We start from the raw sequence: 24989 nt of genomic DNA on the forward strand, positions 1-24989 counted from the left end.
TGTGTACTCCAGGTTATGGGAGTTCAGCAGTGCTATGTGGAAGGTCATATGTGCTACTTATGTGCTGGCTTTCTTTTTACTGGGAAATAGGTTTTAAAGGTTTCACTTCCTAAGTTTGAATCAGTCCTATGTATTGTAGACACAGTGCTGATTGATAGACTTAAGGTATAAATATTATATAGCAAATAAATTGTCTCATCATTATTAATTGCCTGAAATTGTTAATATGTATTCTAAGTCTTTCAGTTACACCCATTCCTTCCATTCTTTACCATATTCTCTTATGTATTCTAGGTACTGGGCAAAACCCAACTCGCCAGGCTGCTGTGGGAGCTGCAGTTCCTTACTCTGTTCCCGCATGGAGCTGTCAGATGATCTGTGGTTCTGGCCTAAAGGCAGTAAGCCTTGGAGCTCAGTCCATACTGACAGGGGAGGCTGATATTGTGGTTGCTGGTGGTATGGAGTGCATGAGTCAGGTATGATGGTTATACAAAGCTTATTTCATGATATTGGTAATTATAATGTTTTTTTGCAAAAGATTTATATTAACATTCCTGGGTTCCACAATGGCCAATTGAAATACATTCAAGCTACTATCCCTCGCCATTAAATCACTCCATGGCTCTTGTTCTACCTACATTTTTGACTTGATACACAAATGTGCCCTTAGCCACCCTCTCAGCTTCACCACTGACTTCCTAATGACTTTCTAACGCATAATCTTTTCCCATGCATGGCTCCAAGACTGTACTAGAGTTCCCCCCATTGTCCAGAGTTCCCCCCATTGTCCAGAGTTCCCCCCATTGTCCAGAGTTCCCCCCATTGTCCAGAGTTCCCCCGATCTTCCCTTTAGGTTTACTAACCTCCTATCCTCAAGATTTTAAAACAAGCCTTAAAGTGGAATTTAACCCTTGCCACTCCCTTATCTACGTTCCATTCCATTCCTTATTCCTCCCAGAGATGATCTTTGGCCATCTTGATTGGCCGTGCCAGGATGATGTAACCCATGGGGGAGTTTATTCATCGCTTTTACATGCAAGGCAAGTCATGTTTTCCTGGCATCCAAAGCTGGGCATGCGGAGCTTAGCTCTGTCGCCAGAAACCTTTTATATTGTAGCTTTAAAGTACAGGGTCCTCCTCAAATTCCAACCCCTATATATTGTACAGGGCTATGTAATATGGTGGTGATTTAAAAATAAAGGTTAATAATATTAATAATTACAATTTGTATTGTTATCAGTAACTGGACATTGTAAGGGCCATTTTGCAAAAAGAAGGTCAGAAACATAAGGGGGACTAAAGTTTTGATTCAATCTCTTCTTTAAGGTCCCATATTATACTGTCAATTCAAGGAATAGAATTTAGGTATATCACCATCTCTAGGCTTTCAGGATCTTCTGCCAAGTTTCCCGCCATAAGCAAATACAGGAATAAGAGACTTCCCTTTCTGGAAATTATTCAAGATTGCATAAAACAATGGACATATTATACACAGATCTTATACCCTGGGTATACCCTTGGTTTATATCTGGGTATTCCAATATCCAATGTAACATAATATTTATTGCATACATTAAAGCTCTATTAAACATTTAGATTCGGGGTTAAATCAGCTTATTACATTCTAGGTGTGTCATAAACAAAGGTGTGCAAAGTCTTACTCCGAGTCTGTCTTTGCTGGCATGCGGTAGGAAAAGTTCTTTGCACCAGAATAGTCTCCGGGAATGCTGCACAAGTAGCAGGACCTAGGGTGTTCTAGATGTGGGGAATAAAGAAGAATGCAGAGTCAAAGAAAGAATATTTCTGCCACAATGGCAAAAACATGATATGATTTCAGTGCTTTATCTAGGTCATTTTTTTCCAGGCTCCTCATTTAGTCCACATGCGCGCAGGTGTGAAAGCTGGGGATGTCCCATTACAAGACAGCATACTTTGTGATGGTCTCAATGATGCCTTTTACAAGTACCACATGGGAATAACTGGTGAGAGGAATACAGACTGAGCTATTTTCGTTTAAAGGATCATCATTATGATGTATTTGTAATTTTTTTATTTCTGGATCCAGTGGAACAAATTTCAGGCTTGGCAGTAGGTATGCCAACATCCTCAGCACGGTCTTACAACTTTGAACACAACACAGGTAGCATGGTGGCTCACTGGTTAGCACTCTGATCCTTGCAGCGCTAGGTCCCAGGTTCGAATTATTGCCAGGACATTATCTGCATGGAATTTGCAGCTTCTCCCGTGTTTGCATGGATTTCCTCCAACATACCATAAACATGCAGACTGTGGTAATGACATATGACTATGGTAGGGACATTAGATTGTGAGCCCCTTTGAGGGACAATAGACTTTGTAAAGCACTGTGTAATATATTTGCGTTATATAAATACTAGCTAATAATAATAACAACACATAGGGCAGTCCTTTTTGTCATCACCTTTATTAATAAATGATAAAATTGAAAATCCCATTATCTATTATCTATTTTTATCTATTTTTCTAGTTGTACAAATTTGAAACCATGTAAAAAAAAATCTGTAAGCGCGCCTGCCAGTGCTGATTTCATCAGCAAAATAAAACAATGAAATTTCATATACTAAATACTACACTTTTAACTGCATAAATGAATCGGAGAATTTAGGGTTGTCTAAGGTTTTACTACTAAACAGGATTCTGTACAAGTCTATGAAGGATCACTATGCAGGGGTATCCTGTGCCAGGGGAGTTTTTATGCCAGAAAGGCTGCTGGTGTTGGTACAAGTTGTGGCCATGCTGATATAAGTACAGTATATACTCGAGTATAAACTGATACCCCCCAAAAAAAAACAAATGCCATCAAAAACAAAATGTTAATTTCTACTTAGATCTGTATTATTAAAGCCTGTATCTTGCCACAGCTGCTCACATTTTCCCCTTAGTTTCCTCACTCCCCGCCATATTATGGAGCGGTACAGCAGGGAAGCACAAACCAATAGTTACAGTACTTATCCATTTCAGTATCCACAGACTCAGCTTTTGTACTGCCCCTTGTTAGCGTTGTAAATTACATCACTACCACTGCCAGTGTTGGACGGACGTGCCTGCTTCTTGTGTATCGTATTTTTATGTGTAATGTGAAATGATTTCATGTGTTTGCGCAAAAAAAATACATTTTTGTCTTGTATCCCTCTAGCTGAAAATGTGGCTAAACAATGGAAAGTATCCAGAGAGGAACAGGACCAGCAAGCCGTTCTATCACAAAATAGGACCGAAGCTGCCCAAAAGGCTGGCTATTTCGACAAAGAAATTGTATTTGTGGAGGTGCCTTCCAGGAAAGGTTTCTACTTCTTTATTATTATTTCATTTAACTGTAATATGCACTTATGTTTATTAGTTTAAAATATTGCACATTATTTCTTTTAAGAAATGCACATAACTAAAAAACAAGATTTTAGGTTCCAATGCAGCATGTGCCTAAGCTATGGCTGTACAATTTACCTAAGTGTAAATCAGTATATGTGGGTGTAAGAATCTAATTTGTATTTCGCTGTGAACCCCTTATTGCCTTACACACCCCTGTCCTTCTTAACTCTTGTCTCTCATTTTACTCTGTGCCAATCTTTTATTGGCTTCTATATCCTGTGAGATGATAAACCTAGCATACAGATATGCAAGGAGTGACAATTCCAGGTATAGGTGCATCATGTATGCAGGATACCTTAGTGAATATTAACATATGTCCTTAGTTCGGTTTCATTGATCATTTTATAAGAAAATATATATTGGACTGCATTTTTACAGAGTTTGTCTTGGTCATTAAAGAGTTACAAGAGGCTGCAGAAAGAGCCCCCCCCCCCCCTCCTAAGATCACCCACAACCTCAGCTGTGTTTAACAAAAAGATTTCTTGTGCAAGTAATGCAGGACTATACTTGAATTGGGAGACTTGTCCCTATTCACGTCTAGTGCTAAATACGTGAGAAAAGAGAAACCCCGATGACACTTGAGCGATCATCAGGGTTTCCCCTTTTTCAGCCAATCATGAAGCGGAGCTCTGCACTGCTCTCCCTACAGCTCCACTCTCCTGATTGCTCCTACCACCCTAGCAGAGCTGTGGTATGTGTTCTTAGATGCAGAACATGTCATAGCTCCGCTAGAGCTGTGGGAGGAATCAGGAGAGTGGAGCTGTTGGGTGCGGTTACCTGAGTTCTGGATAACCGGGGTTCTGCTGTACAAAGATCCAGTGATATCATAATACATAAAATAAGGCATGTATTAAAAGCATAATGGCTGTATTTAAACTTTCTATTGGCATGTTGATGAGGGCAAAAAGCAAGAATTAGGGAGGGCAAAATATAGGAAGACTAAACTTCATCTTTGAGATTTGTTTTCTGAGATCAATGTACATGTTAACAGGTCCTGTTGTGGTGAAAACTGATGAGTTTCCTAGACATGGCAGCACCTTGGAAGCAATGGCAAAACTAAAACCCTATTTCCTCAAGGATGGGACTGGCACAGTGACCCCAGCTAATGCCTCAGGTTGGTGAACTGTTCTTCCTATCATTGCAGTGGATTACTTATTTCTGTATAGCAGAGTGGTGGATAAGGTTTCTCAAGCATCAGTGGCTACTGTAAGGAACAGTATGGGTTCTCACTGGCATGTGCTGAAAAGAGAAGAAAAATATACAAAAAAATTGTAATTGTGATTGGTCCAGTGAATTATTACTTTTTTTTTTTTTTAGTCTTTGCCTGGTCAGAGCAGGTTTAATAGCCTGGCTGTGTTTCCCACTGGAAATATATTTGGAAATATTGCCATCAATTATTATTATTATTATCATTTTTAACTTTTACTATATATAGAGTTGCGAATGGCAAACCTGCATAATACACAAGTACAAACAATGATGCGGGAGGGAGAGAGGACGCAGCCCAACAGAGCTTACAATTTAAGAGGTGGGAAAGGTAGTACACAGTAGAATGGGAAATATAGAATGGCTTCTAATTAGTGTCTTGTTAGGAGATTGCTCTTACAATGGCAAAGGTAATAAAAGTATTATCCATGGGGACATAGCAACAAATAACCTTACCAGCCCATATTCCATTTTGGAAAGATTCTTTTTAAAAGGGATTATTAGAAAAGAAGTTCTATAAAATGAAGTTGATATAGTAAAGCCTACATTAGCTTCAGTTGTCTAATGTATTGTCATGTTATTAATGATATTCCTTCTTAGGTATCAATGATGGAGCAGCAGCAGTTGTTCTCATGCGGCAGTCTGAAGCAAACCGCAGACACCTCTCACCCTTGGCACGGATAGTCTGTACAGCTCAGGCTGGTTTGGACCCATCTGTGATGGGAGTTGGACCAATCCCAGCCATCAGAAAGGCTGTAAGTATCCAAACGAACTAGTTGTAATAAGTCACAATAAAAGATTTAAAGCAGACCTAAACTAAAAAAACAAAACTAGGGGATAGAGCTTACTGGCAAAAGAGACCGGTAATATTTCTTTGGTCAGGAAAAACATAGCTCTGGCTCCTGGTGGCTTTTTGTTTTAGCCCTACATTGGATGGTGCATATGCAACTTAGTGTAGAGCTCTGCTGTGTGAAAGTGCTGCACACTGAGCACGCCACCGGACATAAGGTAACTTCTATACATGCACAGGAGTTACGTGATCAGTGTCCATCCCTTGGCCTAAGAGGATAGACATCTTCTTGGAAGTCTGCTATGGAGCCAGCAGCAAAGATTATCCTATAAATCGGTGGTTCCCAACCTTTTGGAGCTCACAAACCTCTAATCCCACTGGCTCCGGACCGCACATGAGCCATGTATCACTCAAAACGGGAAGAAACTTCCCCCTGAATGACCTCATGATACCAGAACCTGCCCACTCCCCCATTGTAGGTCTGAGCCTGTGATGGGAGAGTGGGCCGGTTGTATCCAGGGACACAACTGCCCACCGCCCTGAGCCTGCAATGCGTACTGGGGACATGGTCCACCTGTTAGATTGCACTAGTGGGCCGTGGACCCGGGGGTTGGGGACCCCTGCTATTAATCATTAAACCACCACAATGGGTATTGTTCAAAAAAAACAATTTTTTTTTTTCTTAAACATAGCTTTATGTGTATTCAAATATTTTTTAAATAAAATAAAAAAAGTTTTTATAAAGTGAATTAAATAAGAATTAAAATAGGGCCATTTAATTTGTAATATCTCTGTACATGGAGATTTAGGAGCACCTTCAATATGTGGGTAGCTGTAGATGGGGTGTTTTTATTTGATGCACAATGATGTCATTGTATCGAACTGTAAAATACTGGAGCAAACTGAACACCATTGTTTACTCCCACTCATCTAAGTAGAGATCCTTCTCTTCTGATTTTTATCTGACTTTACGGCCTGGATGTTGGGAGTACTAGACCCATTGGTGCTTTACTAGTGTCATCAGGCAGAATAAATCATGAGCAAGTTTTCCAGGTGCTCAATGTTTTTTTTTTTTGCAGGTTGAAAAGGCTGGATGGAGCCTTGATGATGTAGATGTATATGAAATAAATGAAGCTTTTGCAGCACAAGCCTTGGCAGTCGTCAAAGAACTAGGGTTAAACCCAGATAAGGTGAGATATGTGACTTTTTATCCGCTGATCATGGTACCAGTGCCAGTCTAGGCTTTAGATTTTACAGGCCTGATGGAAATAATTCCTGTAGAATTTTTCTAGTCAAGACTTTCAAAGAAGTGTTAGTAGAAGTGTTGTTCAGCCTTAAAGCAGACACAAAAAGTGAAGACTATATTACATGAGTGTACCCAAGTGTTGCCCTAAAAATTTCTTGGATTCCTCCTGAATAATATATAAAAATGTTTTGGGATATGGATGTACCTAAGCTGTCCCTCAAACTCACAACCCAATGCCCCTACCATAGTCATATGTTATTAACACAGTCCAGGACCATTTTTAAGGGGAAGCCAATTAACATAACTGCATGTTTTTGGGATGTGGGAGGAAACCGGAGTACCCAGAAGAAAACCATGCAAACTCTGTGTCCTGGCTGAGATTGAAACCTGGGACCCAGTGCTGCAAAGCCCAGAGCGCTAACTTCTGAGCTACCATGCTGCTTGGAATATTGGGGAAAGATTAGCTGCAAGGGGAACCACTAGAAAAGCTCAAGAGTAGAGCTTTGCCTGCATTCTTTTTTTTTCACAGTCCACAGGCATAGCACTCGGATCAGTTTATGAGACACAATATGCACTACGATGATCGGAAACCTTAGAGGCTAAACAATTTGGCTGCCTATGGGGCAACGTGTTAGAGCCACATATTCCGGTGTAGCACTAAACTGAATCCAGTAAAACCAAGTATGGGTACATTTTTCGGTATTATTGGAACCAGCGGATATCAAATCCTCCATTTTATATATGTCAACCACTCTATGTAACCAACGGGCTACAGTGGGAGGGTTGTCATCTTTCCAGAAGGACGATATGCATGCCTTTGCCTTTCAGGAGGTGTTGAAGTAGAGAGTTCTTGTACTGCTTGTTCGACATGCTGGAAATATGGAGCAATGCCAACTCAGGTTTACCCCTGATATCTATCTCAGTAAGTTGGTGGGTCAGGGTAGCCATGCCCTCCCAAAAAAAGGACAGTTTTGGGCAGTCCCAAATTATATGCAGTAAAGATCCCATACCCGACTTGCACTTCCAACCCAGATCATTGGCAGGAGGGAACATTTTGGCTAGCTTTACTGGAGTTCTTACCACCTCGTAAGAAGTTTGTAGGTAATACCTTGGTAATGATTACTGATGGATGCTCTGTAACGGAAATTCAGCATTTGATCCCGTTGGTCTTCCGTGAACTGGAAGCCCAAGTCTGATACCCACTTGGCTACAAAGGGGGGGTGAAACAGAGGCCTGGTCTAAGAATAGGCTTCAATATGCATAAGATAAAGTACCCCGTGCAGTCAACTGAGAAGCACACAACGATTCCAAGGGTAAGAGAGAGCGTGAAAATTGGGAGGGATGTGGTAGTAACCGCAGCAAGTACGGTGAGCTGTATGTGGCGCCAGGCAGTCAGGACTGGTAATTCATTGTCAACTTGCAAGTCTAACAGGGAGATTCAAGACCCATCTCTGATGAAGTTTTAGCCAGGTAGATACAGAACCTTTGCCAAGTCTTAAAGACAGGATCGCCCACACTAGTAGGAAAGTCACGATGGCCTAAAATTGGAGAAAGTGGAGTTGGATAAGGTTCGACCCCATGAGACTTGGAAGTATGTGGTGAGCACTGTGAGGGTGGGTCCAATCAGAGGATGTTTAAGTGCATGAGCCTTGGCTGTATTAAGCACCCAAGTCAAAGTATCAATGGGGATTTCAGACAAATAGTTTTCTAAACGCACCCATAATTTTGAGTGACGATTAGTACACCAGTCAATAAGCAGCCTAATCTGTGTACAACTTGATGATATAGCACTGGGTCTGGAACTGCCATCCCACTAGAGATTTTGGGGACTCTCAACACTTTGACGCTCAACCTTGGGGTGTCCGGATGCAAATTTTGTAAATTCTGACCGAAAAGTGGTCAGGATGCTGGATGGAATATGAACAGGTAGGGCTTGTAAGTGGTATAGCAATCTCGGCATGATATTTATTAGATGTTACACCTCCCAAACCAACTGAATTGTTTTTTGTCTCTATTTCTGGAGATCTCTTCGTACAGTGTTAGAGTGGTATGAAATTATACTCCACTACTTGGGAAAGTTGTGGAGAGAGGGAGGGTGCCCAGATATTTGATTTATGAAGTGGCCCATCTAAAGGGAAAACTGTACAGGGAAGTGAAACATTCAAGGCCTCTGATTTCTGCAGAATAATTTTATAATTGGACAGGTCTTTGTAATAATGGAGCTCCTGTAAGAGGTTTGGGAGTGTTGTCGTAAGGAAGGAGACATAGAAAAGCAGGTTGTCTGCATAGGCAGCCATCCTATGTGCTGTGTTTCCTATGGGTATCCCCCTGATATTCAAATTTGCACGTACATGCCACAAAAAGGTTTAATGGTAAGGACAAAAAGCAGGGAAGAGAGTGGACATCTGTCTCGTTCCATTTGTAAAACCCGAAAAGGCTGTGCCTCTTCACCATTGGCCCTGACTTGTGCTGTTGGGGTGGAATACAACACCTGAACCCACTTTAAATAATGGGGAAGACCAATGTAATGTAGCATTAAGAGCATAAATGATCAGTCTACAGCACCCGATTTAAAGTAACAAACCCTGTATTCCAGATTTAGATTTGCTAATAATCTGTGGCTGTATGAATAAATCTATAAAAAAAAGTCCCTGACAAGCTGCAGCACACTTGCAGATTTAATTACACATAAATAGTATTTTTTTAAAAATTGTTTTCTGGTCCACATATTTTTTTTTAATTTAAAAAGAAGCTCTTACACGAAGTTTATAATCCACTTTATTCCATATTGAGGAGGGTTTTATAGATCTACATAACATGGGGACTGACACTTCCTGTTAGCTATCTAGCAGCAGTATTTTCTCAGCACAGAAACAAAACTTCAGTGCAGCGATGGACAAAACTGGATTTTCTGGTCCTCAATCCCCTGGAAGCAGTGTTGACAGAGGACACAAATGACAGGTGTATAAGGCATTAAAAAGAAAAACTTGCAAGAGTGATAGAAAGAAAGTATTTTCACTGAGATGTCTCACGGCCATGTCTTCTTTTACAGGTTAATATTCAAGGAGGCGCCATAGCTCTTGGCCATCCTCTGGGAATGTCTGGCTGTCGGATTTTGGTGACTCTTCTTTATGCTCTGGAAAGAACTGGTGGAAAGAAAGGAGTGGCTGCTTTGTGTATAGGTGGAGGCATGGGAATAGCAATGTGTGTTGAAATAACCAACTGAACATTCATTTTTTTTAGTTTTTTTAAGGTCCAGCTTTTGGTAAAGCATCTGCTCCCTGGATAATTGGAGAAAGCACATGTTCCTGTGCTTGAAGACACTGACATTCCACCCCAATTACTAGTATATTAGCCATAACCCATCCATGTTTTAAAAACTTATTTTAATGTTTTTTTTTTTTTTTTTTTTGAGTATTTGGGACCCTATCCAATGATCAAACGCTCAACAGTGGCTTTAAAGGCAAAAATAGTTAACCCTTCCTTATGCTAACCATTTTACTGGATTTAGGAATCAAATTCTGTAAACATGATGTTCCTGGCTTTAAAGTATATGTATGGGCACCTTTTATTTTGGCTAGTATGGATGGATTAAAACCTCTGCCGGTTTAATTGTTGTTTGTATACCAATGAAGAAGTTGGAAAGAAATTTCCAAAAAGGTAGACGAATTCCCTAAAGTGTTCACCATATCCTTTAGGTTTAGGGCCAACTTTGGATTTTCCTTTACTTAGTTTTAGTGACAATATTCTCCAGGCAATGCAGAGGTTTTAATAATCACAATCGGGACAGATGGCAAAAACAAATGGACAGAGGGTCTACCATTTCCCCAGATTATCTAAAAATAATTTTATTAAAACCTGCCTACACATATATTTTAATAGAAGTGTGCCAATCGGGAGTTAGCTATCTTCACTTTATGCCTATTTCACAGCAACATCTTAAAATGCATAGAAGCCAGGCTAACATTTTGGAGAGAAGCAAAGGCAACCTCTACATTTCCCATTTTAAAGGTTATAATATGATGTTAATAGTCACACCAAAGCTTGCTTATGAGAAGAATCCCCTTCTCGGGAAAACCCATCAGATTCCAAGATGTAGAATACATATTAAGCCTTTGAAGCAGTTTACACTAAAAGTTCTAGCTTTGGTAGATGACTAAGACATACAATTTTTATTGCCAAAACAGGTGGAATTTCCACTTAATTCTGATTGAGTCTTTTGGAAGTTTTCTGAATTAGTATACAGGTGACAGGATGATAGATCAGACTGGATTGTGTTAAATGAAAGTGGTACTAAGGCATTTGTATGTTGTTCTGGTTATGTTAAATGCTTCATGTGGACTCCGTATGTCAAATAATGCCTTAAACTGGAGTAATATTTATAATTCAGTATTTTCTTGTAATTGTTTGTGCAACCAAAACACAATAAAATTAAAGTAATTGAGGAAGTAAACTGAAAGCTTGCTTTTATTTAGGTGAATATAGGGGACTGGTTTCAGAGACCAACAAGTGCAAGATGAACAATGAAACAGTTACTAGTTTATAAATTACAGTAATACAAAACAAAAAAAGTGTGTAGGGCATATCAACCCTCAATGGAGCCAGACTGCACAGCTTCATGGTACTTCCCCTTATCTTCTTTACTTTCTGGGTGTAACTTAATCAAGTCATCAATTCGCAGGATTGTGATTGCAGCTTCTGTTGCAAACTTGAGACTCTTTGTTTTGACCAGCGTGGGTTCAAACACACCAGCTTGTTTGTTATCACGTGGCTTTCCATTCAGCAAGTCAAGACCAATCCTAAAGAAGAGTGAAAATATGTTAGCATTAGTGGATAGAGAAGGGATGAGATTGGCTGGTTATGAACCTCTTTACTGTAGTTAGGTAAATATTTTTTCACCAAACATGGCATTACTTGTGTTAACATAAAAACAAAACAATCGGTGGGCATTCATTGATCACAATAAAAATATTACATTTGAACCACAAAACTTGTAACTAAGGCTTTGTACACAAGTGCAATGACTCAAGGCCGATATCGGATGAAAATCTTGCTTGTGTATAGCGCTTGCCGTCCATCGTCCGAACGACCATCCTGGCAGATACACGGATGACAAATGATAGTAATGGGGGAGAGCGCAGCAGGGTGCTCCTCCGTTCTCCCCCTCTCCATAGAGCAGAATGGTACAGGACTCGTTCATGCATCGTGCAGTCATTTTGTCATTGGAACGGATCGCAAAGGATCCTTTCCAACAACAATTATTCCATGTGTGTATGTAGCTTTAGAGTAAAGGGGGAGAAAGTGTGCTAAGGAATATATATATTTATTTAGAGGGGTTCCCAGACAAGCTTTGTGTTGACCAATAAACATACAAGCAGGACCAACACAGATGTCTATAAGGAGGTAGATCAGTTTATGCCCTTACCACTTAAGATTCTTGCGTTCAGGGTTGACCTGGGCCTCATTATGGAAAGCTCGGAGCTTTGCAACCAGATCAGTAGAATCTTGAGCAGCGTTCACTGCAAGTGTTTTTGGAATAACCAGAAGTGCCCTTGCAAACTCAGCAATTGCCAATTGTTCCCTGGAGCCCTAGATAAATTGAGGAAATATAGATTAAATGAGGCAGGGGAAAAAAAAAAAAAACAAAAAAAAACTAAGTAATACAACAAGGTAGAATTAAAAACCTTATATACCCCCAGCCCAGCAAGGTACAGCACTAACAAGAGACAGTACCAGACTAAACCAAAAAAAAAAAAAAAAATCAAAGCCCACAATGATATAACATGTACAGCTTCTGTGAATGTATGAAGAAAATAATGTACCCCTCACCATGAAAACAGAAGCCCACTATTACTTTACCCCACGCGTATAGCCGCTCACACCACTAGTTGTGTGTGGCAGCAAATAAAATGGGGAGAATTTACCATGACAGATAGAAGGACCCTACTTACTGAACAATTTAACCTATAGGGGCAACAACCTTATTTTTTAGCTTACTTAGTGTGCTAGAGGATTGCAAGAAAATAAATATTTCTCAGCAGCAAAATTCTTGGTCTATGGCATGGTTTTTATGCAACTCAAGCATCACACAAAGACTACGATGGCCAGAAACATTTTGTACTGCACACAAGTTACAGATAAATGCTCACCATGCTTGTGGCATAATTCTCAAGATAAATGGAAAGTGCAGCCTCCACGGCACCTCCTCCCGGTACCAAAGACTTTGATTCTAGGACTCTCTTTACTACACAGAGTGCATCGTGGACAGATCTCTCCATTTCATCACACATGAAATCATTTGCCCCACGCAGAATAATAGATGCACACGTTCTTGCCTTTGTACTGCAATGAGAAGAAATGTCATTGTACTCAATACTTTATAGGACCTCTTGAAACTATTAAAAAAAAGGATTATACTTTGCATATACCAGAACAACTGCTTCCAACATAGGTTGTGACTTAACATTTAAAGTAAACCAAGGCAGCCAAGGACTACACAATCATTGAAATGGGAGGGGTGGGGGACATAACATTTCCACTTACTTTTTAATCAGGATCAGCTCATCATCACATATTCTCTCTTGTACAACTTCTTCAGCCTGTCCAAGCATGGAAGCCTCATAGCTTTCTTCCCCTTCCAGGTTGGCAAGGGTTGAACAAACAGTAGCTGTGAAAACAAGATAATTGGGCGTTTAATCTAATGAAAAAAATGCATTTAAAAGATTTTATCTTAAGAAAACACCACAATATTATTTCTAAACAATATAGATTCTAAAAACAGAAATTCACTAACATGATTTCATTCATCAGGTCTTGTTAAAAAACCCAGATCAATTCACACATCACATCAATTTATAACATTTAAAATGTTGAACCCTGCGTGAACAAGGCCAAGAGGCATAAGCACAGCAAGATTTAACAAACATGTTCAAAGCCAGTTGCAACTTTAACTATTTTTAAAGCACTCTTTAGCTTCAGTCTGCATATAAACACAGATCCTAAAGGTAGTGCTGGTTGTTACTTTAAACAAGAAGCTTTTATTAACTTTCTAGCTTTGCTAAAGAAAACGTTACCTCCAGTAGCTTTTGCAATCCGTTTCAAATCTCTTTTAAGTACTCTTCGTACCGCCATTGCCCCTGCATCAACAAAATACTTGAGACACATGTCATCAATGCCACCAGTAGTAAAAATAACATTAGCACCAGTTGCTAAGATCTTCTGGATCCTCTCCTTGGTAATGTCAGATTCCCTAAAAGGGTACACAACACAAAAAGATGAAAACCGCATTTAAAGCAAAAGGCCAAGTTACAAAGTGATATGGACACACTGCTTGATTAGTCAATTTTTACAGAAAATATTTTTTATTGATAAATGTGATACATGTATGTTTATGACCATACAACACAGAGGTTGTAAAACTGGGTAAAATGATGGAGCAGCGTTTCCTGGTACAGTATAGACTTGATAAACATTTTTAGACCCAGGGACACAATCCTTAGGTCTTTGTGCTTCTCTATACAAAGGCAGATCATGGCTAGTGGAAGGGGCTGAAGTGTAATGTAGATTGCTTCCCAAAACCAGGAAGCGGTGGTAGGTAATGCCCACATCTAATGCTGGACCTCCACATTTGAAAGAACTGCAATCCAACAGTTGAAAGCGGGCCGGAGACCGTAGGGTTGTAGAAAAAAAGGCTTGGATGGCTCCCAGACAGGATAAAAACAAATTGCAACAAGCCAGAGCCTAACACAATATAAGAAGTTCACAATAATTTTAGTACAGAACCAGAGCCTGTACAATTCTGCAAGACCGAAGGGAGGCTGAACTTGCTTGAACTGAGCTTGAAGTGTGTCATTTTGTCAATCTAACACCCAAATTAGATATATATCAGCAAAACTGACTACAACCAGAGTAGGTGCCAGTGTGACTTCAGGTATAAGATGTACAGCTTCTATCAATATATGAAGAAAATTAGGTTACTCTTCACATCATGAAAGCAGAAGCCCGCTATTACTTTACCCCACGCGTATAACTGCTCACACCACTAGTTGTGCGTGGCAGCAAATAAAATGGGGAGAAATTTACCGTGACAGATGAAACCCCCTATAATATCAAATACAGTTTGTTCCATATATAAACACTAAACTGCTTAGAATACAGAACTTAAATCAACAAAATGTCCAATGATTTTCCTTTAATTTACTATATACTATAATAGGCTCTTTAAATTGGAGTGTTTGCCTTTACCTTTATTATAATTATCATGATTTGTGAATATATCTAACTTTTTACAGTAAGCCAATAAAGACATTTTTACCCTTTGAGAAATCAATTTCATGTGAATGTTTTTTTTTTGCTTAATAAGCCAATAAAAGGTAATTTGACAATGCTGCATGTGCTTATAGTGTTTTAGCATTGCCATATTGCTTCCATTAATGCTAGAATTAGCAGTCTGCCCATCTCCAATCAGAAATGAGCATTTATGACAGTTGGATACAATAAGGTCCAAGAAACCTCAACATTTGCAGCCACCTCTTTACTTTGCTACTGTTTTTCCAGAAAAAAAACCTAACTACAATGAAAGCTTAGCAGTACGCCACGTGCATACCTCTGTCTGATTTGATCCAGCTTGGATGGATCTGAAATGATAACGTGAACACCAAGTTTCATTTTTGTTTTTTGCAGACTGAAGTCCAGACAAGCAATTTTTGCATTTGTAATCCTTTTGTTCATCCCTGAAAACAAAAGAAAATAAATGAAATGAAGAAAAGCTGACATTGGGCCAATCAGGCGATAAAAACATTAGTACTCATACTAAAAGAAATACTAACACTGCCCTTAGAACTTTTTTGACATGCTAGTTACCTGGTTGTCTTTGATTTTATTAATATGAATGCTTGACCTGCACACTTGGGTGAGATCTTAAAGCAGATCTAAAACTTAAATGTTGAAAAAAATGTAGGCAGGAAAATTATTTACTGAAAAAGGACAATATGATCTGCCTGATTGCAATTTTTTAAAACTCACATTGCCTAGCTTTAGGAAGGGCAGAGCCATTTCATTTGGTCCTCCTCCAGGTTCCAGATTTATGGCAATATCAAATGACGGAATGTAACTCTTGTGCACTTGCATGAAGTACATTCATTGAAGCCAGGGGCATTGCACAATGAAGCAAAGGTTGTCAAAAGACAGGTATGTCTTTTTTTGTCTAAGGAATATCTCCTGCCTACAGTTTTTTTCCTATTCAAGGTTACACTAAGGTTTAAAACTAATTAAATAAGCAGCACAGCTTAGCAATAAGAATATACAGAGGACAACAATGGCAGCTTAGAAGCATCCCTCAGTACGGGTTTAATGTTAAACCACTCTTTTTCTGACCGGTGGCAACAAGTAAAGAGTCTACAGAGTAAGCTTTGTTTGATACAACTACTACAACTTATACAGGATTGATAAAACAAAACTGAATATATAGTGGATCAATGACATTAAGCGGTTTAGTAACAGCAAGCTGGAAAAAACATTTACAAACATTTTATCTCGATTACTAGTATAAATATGGCGATTGTGGGGACTGGACCTCAGATCTTTGTATTTCAATAGATCTTGGGGAGGAGTCAAGCTTAACTATCTATAGCATATTCTGGAACATTGGGAAGCAAGCACTAGATCTTCAGGTGGAATTTAAAGTCCCACTAAATATTTCCATTCATTGAGGGTGTAAGGTAAAACACAGCTAGTGCATACCGACTTTGCAAACCCAGCTGAAAATCCACTCCAAAGGGAAAAGACCTAGGCATCAATCTGAATTGGGTTAATATTTGTTATATCGCCTAAAAGTCAAGTACAAATGATATTTCATTACCTTGTGAGCCCACAATACAGTTAAGTGCATAACCATTGACAAGAATGCTCTCCTTCTGGCTTCGACCGTGAGCTTTAAGGACATTAATTGAATTGATGGGGTACCGAGCCTGACCCTTATGATCCACAAATTTAACTGCCAGAGCAGCCTCAACCACCATGTTAGCAAAGAAATCGCTGTCACTGAACAGAGTCAAGGAGAACATAGCAAATTCCCAAAAAATTCCCCATGTGGTAACCAGAATTACCTCAGTAGTTACTTGAACAACTTCCTACAGTTAGATTTTATATTAGATATCCCCCACTGACCAGGAATATGGTTCATTTAGGACTATGACACTACTAGATGAATTTTAAAAAGATTATGTCCAGTAAAATCCAATGCATTTATTTTATAATTTACTACCCAAAATGAAGAGTAAATAAATATTGTGGAGGTCCAATTAGCAATTTTAATAACCATTTACCTCTTTATAATATGATTTTATCATTATATATATATATATATATATATATATATATATATATAAATAAAAACTGTGTAAAGGATACACTCCAATTATCTTAGAAGACATTGATGTCTTGGCAGCACTAAGAAGACAATCTTTGCCCAGCTCATCAGTGTTGATTGTGAGGTTCTCATTGATGTATCTGACGGCTTCTCTTTTGGGAAAAGGAAAAAAAAGATGGCACACTTACTACACAAAACTGACAGATAAAAAGGTTGGCAGGATGTTCTTACAGAGCATAAGGTAACAAAAACAATTACATGTCATACACAGACATAACCCACTTTATAAATCAGAAATAAAAATTAAAAGTTATTACCACATAAATATGAAAGTGGCTCAGGAATGCAACAATAACCTTACCAGGGAAATACAAAGTTTATATAAAGCAATGGAGTTTGAAATCCCTGTCAGAAAAATTACTCAAACAAGTATTCATACACAAACATGGAGGAGTCACCTGGTATTATGGCAACGAGAACAATTATTTAAAAAAAAAAAAAAACTCACTTGCAAGCCAGACGATATCCCCCAATGATGGATGTAGGGTGAATTTTCTGTTTCACCAGTTCATTAGCGTTCTTCAGCAATTCCGCAGCAATAATCACCTGTAATTTTACAACTGCTTTAGATACAGGAATTTAAAATAAAGCACTACTATTGTAAAAAAAAAACTCCCTGAAGGCAACTTTAAAACCCTCGTCTCAGTTTAAAAATGCATTATTAAAACCGATTGGCTTAACTGATCTCTAACCGCAACTTCTTTTTCTGTTAGCCTTCTATCGAGCAAGGCCTAGTACATATTGACCCAGAGGAAAAAAAACACGTAATGAAACTTGTCACCTTTAGAGTTGATAAATTGTAGAGTTTCCTCATTGTTTATTCTAATGCCAACCAACCATATTTTGGACCTCTCACTGTGTTTTGCATTTCTAGTGGAGAGCTTTAACCCCGTAGCGGTAATCCCGAGTGTGACTCGGGGTAGCTTTAACTTAAAAAAATCAACTTACCTTGCACCGTTGTCGTCCCCTGTCGTCCTGCTGGTCCCCGCAGGTCCGGGGGAAACGTCCTGCTCCTCCGATCTCAAGCCGCACAATGCAGCGACGTTCTCTGGGGTTTCCCGGTGACGTCGGTGCGGGCGGGCAGATCATTCAAATAATTTTGTATTGGATTCAATACAAAATAGCTGTATTGAGTCCAATACAAAAAAAAAAATTCATATAATACATATATAATTATATTATATATTTATTATACATGCTACTGTTCACTTACAATACATGTTTATTTTTTTAACAGATTTTTGTGTTTTTTTATTTAAAGTTTATTATTAAATGTATTAAATATTCGACATAGACTACAATGTAAAATACATTTCCATGCAAAAAAAAATGTGCAAAAAAAAAACGCTTTTTGCATGAAAATGTGGATGAAATTAGAACGCTAGGGAGGTTAAAGGGAAAAGAGCTGGTGCTAAACTTTGGGGTTTCCACTGGTGGCAACACTGTCACCTCCAGGCATGGGCAATGCATCATTTAGAATTTTAAAATTAAATATGTACTTACTACTGATGTGGTCCCATCTCCAACTTCACTGTCTTGAAGCTCTGCCAGTTCACAAAGGACTTTGGCGGCTGGGTGTTCCACTTCCAACAGCTTGAGAATGGTTGCCCCATCATTGGTGATAGTTACATCCTAAATGAATAATCACACATGAAACTATTCTTTTTTGGCCCAGACTGAAAATGTCAAACTAGAAGGAGTATTCTTCAATAAAATCAAAACAACCCTGCAAGGCAATCCTTACATTGACAGGAACTGCAATTCCATGTGCATCAAACGTAGGAAAGATGGAATCACATTACTTTTAAAGTGGCCATGTCTTTCAGTAAATAAGATTGTGGATGCATTTTTAATTAGAAGTGGTAAAGTGATTACTTTCACACTTGCCTTTAATCTATTTCTTTAATATTATGCATGAAAAATATTCAGTGCTTAACAACACAATCAGGTTCTGGCATATTAAATCATTCGAAAGAATAGGGTTTCAAAGCACCAAAATGAATTCAAAGCATGTGTTGCATTAGTGCAATGGGGTGATGATATAATGAACAGCACCACAACAAACACATGGACATCAAGTACTCAAGAAATCCACAACGCAAACATCATTTTACATGGCACCCCATCAAACATTCTTACCTGTAAAATAACACTACACATAAAAGCAGCAAAGAATGCCTTTCTTACATAACATGTTCTGGTATTTCATATAGAGGAAGGTGGAAAGTCATCTACCCCTTCAGACGATACCAGACATTGCTCTATCCCATCAGCATAGCCACTTATTCAGGGGGAATGAAAAAGTGGTCCTAAAATGGGACTATAGTATTGAGGAAAAAAAAAACTTTGGCGAGGACACCGAACAATTCTAAAATGGTTTGAAAAGGACAATTACAACAAGCATATTTGGAAAGATGAGACACATGAGTGTTTAAGGGTCAGAACTTAAGCGTAATCTTTAATCTTAACCGTAACATGTCTGCTTCCTCATTAAGGATATCTTCCCTCATCAAGACAAAAACAATCAAACACCAGACATGCAAGATTTTTTTCTGAGGAATTGAACCACAATAATGTTTGACTGTGCGTTGCCTGGGTGTCTTTCAGAATAAACAGCACCATGCCTAAACCGCATCAACAAATGTAATAGTGCACCAAAATGTTGAGGTGTAAATGGGCCCTGAATGTGACTAGGGGTTATTGGTCATTTCCTCTGATCTAGGTCTGATCAGACCTAGCAAAGCTTATCGACTAAAAAAAAAAGAGAAAAAAAAGACAAACTTTTGAATTGCTTACCCCAATATCATCCACCAACATCTTATCCAGGCCAACCGGGCCAAGTGAGCTTTTCACGATATTGGCAATGGATGCTGCTGCCATAACTGAAAGTAGAAGACAAAACAAAAATTAGAACTGAAAAAAAAAAAATCAAAACAGACAATTCCAAAAACCTGACTTATATAAAACATAAAATTACTAATCAACATAGACAAAAGAAAAAACAAAGGCTTGTGCGTTCATATGTACGCAGTGTATGTGAACATTTTTTTAATTTCTGTCTGGCTAATTCACATAGGAGAAGATAGACATCGTCTCCTTCACATGATAGCCGGTTACTATTCCCCATTAGCATAGCCGCTGCTTCCAAGCAGAGAAAGAGCGGTACTAAAATAGGGTGATTGTATAAAGATCGTATACCGAGAATATAAATGTAGGTGGCCAATGCTGACCTCCACTACTGAACATGTCTGCCATCTCGCTGTCATATACAAAAAGCATTATCACGTCCCTAACCCCTCACTTGCTGCATGCTTGTTCCCAATTGATGTACTAAGAAAGCTGGCTGCCAGGCAACTATCATTTTAGGTCAGCAGGTTTTGGTTATGTAGATTTCAGGGTTAATTCATTGCCTGGTTAATGAAATTTACCCCAACACTATAATACAGTAAGAAATGACATACCGAAGTGTCACTTGTCTCATGCTACGTGCATATGTCAGATCATTCCAGCTCATCTTGGAGAACATCTAACATAGATAGGGCAGCCCCCTGAGGATGTTCATCAATCTGCCATGGCGGACTGGTGAATAACTAACCGAGAACAACCAATAAGCACACCATTGGGGAAAGCACAGAGTGCCAATCGCTAATCATCTCCCTTCCATTGATCAATGCTGTGTATACAGTGCTCATACATTCATCTGTCATTGCAAATATTCATGAAAAGTCATCAGCAGTCTAAAGACATAGCAAAGAATGAGGGGTGCAGGCAATGGATACCAACATTGTGGAAAGATAAGGGTATGTATAGATCTTTCAGATGGGGGTTAGAGGAACGCACAGCTCACCTTACCAAGTGGAACTAAAATCTGCAAATCTGAAATTAGGTAGGTATTGCAGAAAGCAATATCACTTCTACAATGACTGCTTTTACCTGTATGTGCAGCTCAGCATTAATTGCCAGGGAAATCCGGCTTCCCTTGCGCATGTTAGGAATGAATGAACTTCCGCATGCTTGTTACGCCATCCCAAGCGGGACAAAGATCTTAAGGAAGAAGAAAAGAAGATGGAGATGTCCTGTGATGGAACAGGGATAGGAGAGTAGCACAGGGATTAGTTAAGCTTTAAATGGATCATTGGACTTTATTAATGCTGCAGGTTCTGGCAAGACAACCACATACACATACAGTCCAATTGTCCTTTGTAGTACCAGGGCCAGAATGATTTGATGCACATTTTAGCTGAGTTTTATAATTACATATTTGGGTAAATATAAAAGAACAAAGGAACTGATGGCTGAGTGGATGGGTTTAGGAAGATGTTATGCCCCTGAGACAGCTGCACCAGATAGCAGGGGAATGTAAATACCTTTCAGCTCCCCATTGCTGTCATTGTGCCCTTTGCTGTATATGTGACAACAGGAAATGAGGAGGAAGAGAACAAGTGACAGGGGATCTGACCCATCACTACATTGTCCAAACAAAGAGAGGTCTGGGCTGCACTCCCACTGGATTTAGGAGACCTGTAGAAGCAACATCCTAATACTTCAGCACCACGTTTGTATAAATAGATTACAATTTTGGGACAGGTTGATGGATCTCAGCGGATTTTATGTTTTGCACCCCCTGATATAAAAGTATCCATGGAAAGGCCAGCACGGGTATAGGGTTGGAGAGCCCACCATGCAGTACACAGAGCTGTGACCACAGCCCCAGTATAACACACATGGCACGCAGCATGCTCCCCTATTCTCAGTCTGCCCATCCCCCACCTCATTGTGACCAGCGCTGACTCAGCTCGAGCCCCTGGCACGCGCATTTACCATTCTGGCTCCTGACTGCATCCCCGGTGATCCGGTCTCCGAACACTGCTAACGGGCCTTCCATGATGTTCCTGCACGTCTCCCGGCTACAGACCCGCTACAACGTGCTCTCCAACCGCCGCCCGGCCGCAATGCACGATGGGCAAAACCCTCCCCCTTCACGTCTGCATAGTCACTAAGCGCCTCCCAGTTCACACACCCCTCAAGCGCCACAAAAGGAATAGAAAGCCTAGAAAAGGCGGAAACGCGGGGTGTCAGGAGGGAATGGGTTAGCAACGTGTTTGCGTCACGAACAGGGGTGTGGCCAGACAATACGGAGCTGGTAAGAACCGATGCGCAGAGAATGTTCTAGTGCGGAATGAGCAGACGCGTTCATGTGTTCTGTGCGCGCGCATTCCTGTCAGAGCCTGCGCGGGAACGAGCAGTTTCTTCCTTACTCTGTCACAGAGCTGTGATGGGGGAAATAACCGATTATTGTTCTAATGATGGAACACTCAGCAATGTCAGGGCAAACATCAGCTCAAGGGACACTTTGGGTACTTATGGTTTAAAAAAAATAAATAAATAAATATATATATATATATATATATATATATATAAATAAAATATATATTGCACAGTACCACATCATTTGTAATATACGTGTATAAAAAATTCCCTAATGAATATTTATTTATTATTATTAATAAACAGGATTCATATAGCGCTAACATATTACGCAGCGCTGTACATTAAATAGGGGTAGCAAATGACAGACGAATACAGTGACACAGGAGGAGGAGAGGATCCTGCCCAGAAGAGCTTACAATCTAAGAGGTGGGGGAAGTATCACACAGTAGGAAGGGGAATATGAAATGAAGGGAAGTAGTGAGGGTTTTAAGAGACAAGAGATGAGGGGTAGGAAAATTTGAAAAAAATGGGGTTTGAGTGCTTTTTTTAAATGAGTAGAAAGTTGGAGCAAGCCGATTAGGATGAGGAAGACCATTCCAGAGAGTGGGGGCAGCTCTAGAAAAATCTTGGAGCGGGGGACAGTTAGTGGCGGATTTGCGCAGGTGAAAGTGACAGGACCTGGAAATGTTCTGAATATGGGGGTAAATGAGAGGGCAGAATCGAAGGTGATACCAGGACAATGTGGGGAGGGATGACATATATAAATTAATAGTAAAGAAATCAATAGAAAAAGTTAGCCCCCATTCATACCATTTTTCTGTGGTAATACACAACATTAGCATTGATCTTTGTGAATGACCCCCTAATACACAATGCTAATTAGTTAATTCAGACACATGGAGGTCCTTTACATTGTTTGCATGCCTGTGCTAATGTAGGACAATGGTGTAAATTGGGTCCTATAGTATTTTAGAAATATAAAAAAGTATTGTGTTGCAAAAATACACCCAATGATGTAAAATTCTCCATTGCCTTGTCTGGGTCAGATCTCTGGGCAATGACAGGAATAAAGAGAGATTTGTACAGTGGGTATGGAATGGAATTACCTCAAAATATTGACATTTGATTGTTTTGCAGCCTGAAATGAAGACACACACAAACAAAATAATTCCAAGTAAATCCAGCTGTGTTTACTTATTCAACTTTAAGCAAATGATATATTAGCATTAACAGTTCAGAAAAAATAAAAACCTGAATCCCTGAGATGGATAATGGATTTCCCCCTTCTTAAAAAATATTTATAAATTTAACCACCTTATAAATTTAACTAACCACCTTATCTATCACACATCAAGCTACTAAATTGGCTTTTGTGATCAATTGTAATGGTTTAGATTATTTCAATAGTATAGTAATATAGTGAGGTCCCTTTAAAGTGGAACTTTCATTAAATTACACTTACCTTTACTTCCGCAGAGCCCTCAATCCCTTCACAATTGGATTTAGTTCGGTCTATCCTGGATTCTTTCTTTGTTTCTGCGCAGAGAAAACAGCGGGCACGGCCATCTTCTTCCTTCATCTTCTGACAACATCTCTTTATCTTACACTGCGCAGGCATGAGATCCGGTGACATATTCTCCTATAAATGTGAAAAAGAAATGCTGATCCCACTTTTTTCAATGCGTGAAAAGCCTTGTCTGTGTCGTAATTTGTGTCGTAGGTAGCCCACGCTTAAAGTGGACATAAACTCAACATTTTCACTTTACATAAAAGGGTAGAAAACATTTTATTTACTTTTTTTAAGTGTAACAATGGTGCAGCACCGCCCCTCTCTTGATTGCTGTGACGATCAAGACTGGGAGTGCAGAGCCTACTGGGATTCCTACGTCTCGCATCCCGGGAGGCTCTGGCTGTTTCTGTGCATGCCCGACCAAAGGCCTGCACGGAAGGGGCATTTTTTCCACTAAGGGCAAAGAGATGCCAATCTCACGCATGCCCAGTGAGATCAGCTCTTTTTTTTCCTCTTTACAGCAGGCTACGTTATCTAGTCTCCCACCTACACAGTGCAAGATTGGTTGACCTAGCAAGAAGACAAGAAAAAGACAGAAGAGAAGACTACAGATGGTGGCGGGAGACAGAAGAGAAAGACTAGAGAGATTGAGGGATCGGTGGGATTCAAGGTAAATGTGATTTTTTTATTTTCAGTTTAGTTGCACTTAAACACTTTTTTTTTAGATTTATGGAGGGTTTTACCCTTTTAAGTAAACTAAAAGTTGTGATAGGTCCACTTTAAGGTTTTGATTTAAATGTAGTGCATTCTGGTTAATTCTAGAATTGGTTCTCCTCAAGGGGCCCTGGTGAATCACATTTTGACACTGGTGGCTTTTTAGGCAGGCTTCTGAAATAAATTCAATATGTGGAGAACTGAGATAAGTAGGCTAGCTCACCTGAAGCTAGGGAAGTCAAGGCAAGATGGCCTTGCTACCTCTGGGGCCTGGCTAGGCCAGGGGGACCTAGGGACTGGACCACTGAGGGGGTAACTTAGATTCACACTGGCTAGGGCTTGGCCTCAGTAGGGTGAAGCTAAACGAAGGGACCTGTTGCTGCTGTTGTCTACTGACCCCCTGGCCCAGTTTTACAGTTTTTGGATAACTTTGCCTCCTAGCTCCCATACATTCTTGCCCATGACCTGGATGACCCCA

At 39.6% G+C, this 24989-nt stretch overlaps 2 protein-coding genes and 2 non-coding genes across 4 annotated transcripts in view; 1 reads left to right on the top strand and 3 right to left on the bottom strand.

Annotated features, from left to right (window-relative positions):
* Positions 1 to 11100, top strand: part of ACAT2 (acetyl-CoA acetyltransferase 2) — a gene marked incomplete in the record, with an annotated part of 14923 nt that extends 3823 nt beyond the window's left edge. The window contains 7 exon segments of the mRNA XM_072409316.1: positions 295 to 476; positions 1865 to 1982; positions 3176 to 3319; positions 4397 to 4519; positions 5212 to 5366; positions 6481 to 6591; positions 9700 to 11100. Of these exon segments, the coding sequence (XP_072265417.1) occupies positions 295 to 476; positions 1865 to 1982; positions 3176 to 3319; positions 4397 to 4519; positions 5212 to 5366; positions 6481 to 6591; positions 9700 to 9873 (1007 nt within the window).
* Positions 11097 to 22056, bottom strand: TCP1 (t-complex 1). Its single transcript, XM_072409315.1, has 12 exons — positions 21898 to 22056; positions 19873 to 19958; positions 18580 to 18708; positions 17525 to 17622; positions 17058 to 17168; positions 16507 to 16688; positions 15253 to 15379; positions 13721 to 13896; positions 13191 to 13314; positions 12797 to 12989; positions 12073 to 12236; positions 11097 to 11446 (listed from the first exon to the last, which is right to left on the bottom strand). The coding sequence occupies exons 1-12, from the start codon at positions 21959 to 21961 to the stop codon at positions 11233 to 11235; spliced, it is 1668 nt and encodes a 555-aa protein (XP_072265416.1). The 5' UTR covers positions 21962 to 22056; the 3' UTR covers positions 11097 to 11232.
* LOC140330232 (small nucleolar RNA SNORA29) lies at positions 19263 to 19398 on the bottom strand. The gene has a single exon (XR_011920701.1). It is a non-coding gene; the product is annotated as a small nucleolar RNA SNORA29 (small nucleolar RNA).
* Positions 20126 to 20254, bottom strand: LOC140330234 (small nucleolar RNA SNORA29). Its single transcript, XR_011920703.1, has one exon. It is a non-coding gene; the product is annotated as a small nucleolar RNA SNORA29 (small nucleolar RNA).
* Positions 22057 to 24989: the final 2933 nt, after the last annotated feature.

This window comes from Pyxicephalus adspersus, chromosome 4 (assembly GCF_032062135.1).
Source record: "Pyxicephalus adspersus chromosome 4, UCB_Pads_2.0, whole genome shotgun sequence".
Taxonomy (NCBI): domain Eukaryota; kingdom Metazoa; phylum Chordata; class Amphibia; order Anura; family Pyxicephalidae; genus Pyxicephalus; species Pyxicephalus adspersus.

Coding starts and splice junctions, on each gene's coding strand:
- TCP1 (XM_072409315.1), bottom strand. CDS start 21,961: ATGGAAGGCCCGTTAGCAGTGTTCGGAGACCGGATCACCGGGGATGCA. Junction 15,380..16,506: donor CTGTATTGTGGGCTCACAAG/GTAATGAAATAT, acceptor TTTTGTTTTCAG/GGATGAACAAAAGGATTACA. Junction 12,237..12,796: donor AGAATTATGCCACAAGCATG/GTGAGCATTTAT, acceptor CAATTTATCTAG/GGCTCCAGGGAACAATTGGC.